General features: G+C 45.9%; 1 protein-coding gene across 1 annotated transcript in view; it reads left to right on the forward strand.

Moving 5' to 3' along the window:
* Positions 1-424, forward strand: part of LOC118493484 (pyroglutamylated RFamide peptide) — a 1,483-nt gene extending 1,059 nt beyond the window's left edge. The window contains exon 2 of the mRNA XM_035993434.1: positions 1-424. This exon is cut by the window's left edge and continues 348 nt beyond it. Coding sequence (XP_035849327.1) covers positions 1-13 — 13 coding nt within the window. The 3' untranslated portion in view covers positions 14-424.
* Positions 425-627: the final 203 nt, after the last annotated feature.

Consider the following 627-nt stretch of genomic DNA (forward strand, 5'->3'; position numbering starts at 1 on the left):
CAGGGGATGGTGATGGGGGCGAGCACGGAGGGGAATAAGTGGAACTCATAAGGGAGGGGGTTTTTAACGGGATGAAAGGAGGATGAGGCTGTGAGGAGACGCTTCCGTCAACAGGCTTCTTCCAATATGAAGGTGACGATACACTGAGCAATTTTCTAGGCAATGCACACGGCCTTCCGGCAACATGCCACATGCAGAGTTAGACATGTATTTAAATGATTCTTGGTGACCAAATATTGCTGGAAAAGTTGCCCAGTGGATCACTCCAGGGAAAGCAAGAAGGTTTAGGGCAGGTTGCGCTTAAAGGAGCAATGTGTAGGATACGGGATATATCGGCAGAAATGGAATATAATATTCATAATTATTTATAAAAACAAACAAACACTGGGTGCCTGGTTAGCTCACCTGGTAGGGCAGGCGCCCATATATAGAGGTTAACCAGCCTAGTCTCATGGCAGTTCGTGAAATGGTGACGTTATTTAATTTATTGATTCGTGTACAGGGACACGATTTTTTCGTTTTTATCGTGATGGTGAGCACGAATTTTAAACTGATGTATTTCAAACACAGGACTTTCACCCCGGAGACAGGGGATCGCGTCCCGCGTGTGGCATTTCCTTTCCGTGT

The sequence above is a fragment of the Sander lucioperca genome, chromosome 16 (genome assembly GCF_008315115.2).
Source record: "Sander lucioperca isolate FBNREF2018 chromosome 16, SLUC_FBN_1.2, whole genome shotgun sequence".
NCBI classification, from domain to species: domain Eukaryota; kingdom Metazoa; phylum Chordata; class Actinopteri; order Perciformes; family Percidae; genus Sander; species Sander lucioperca.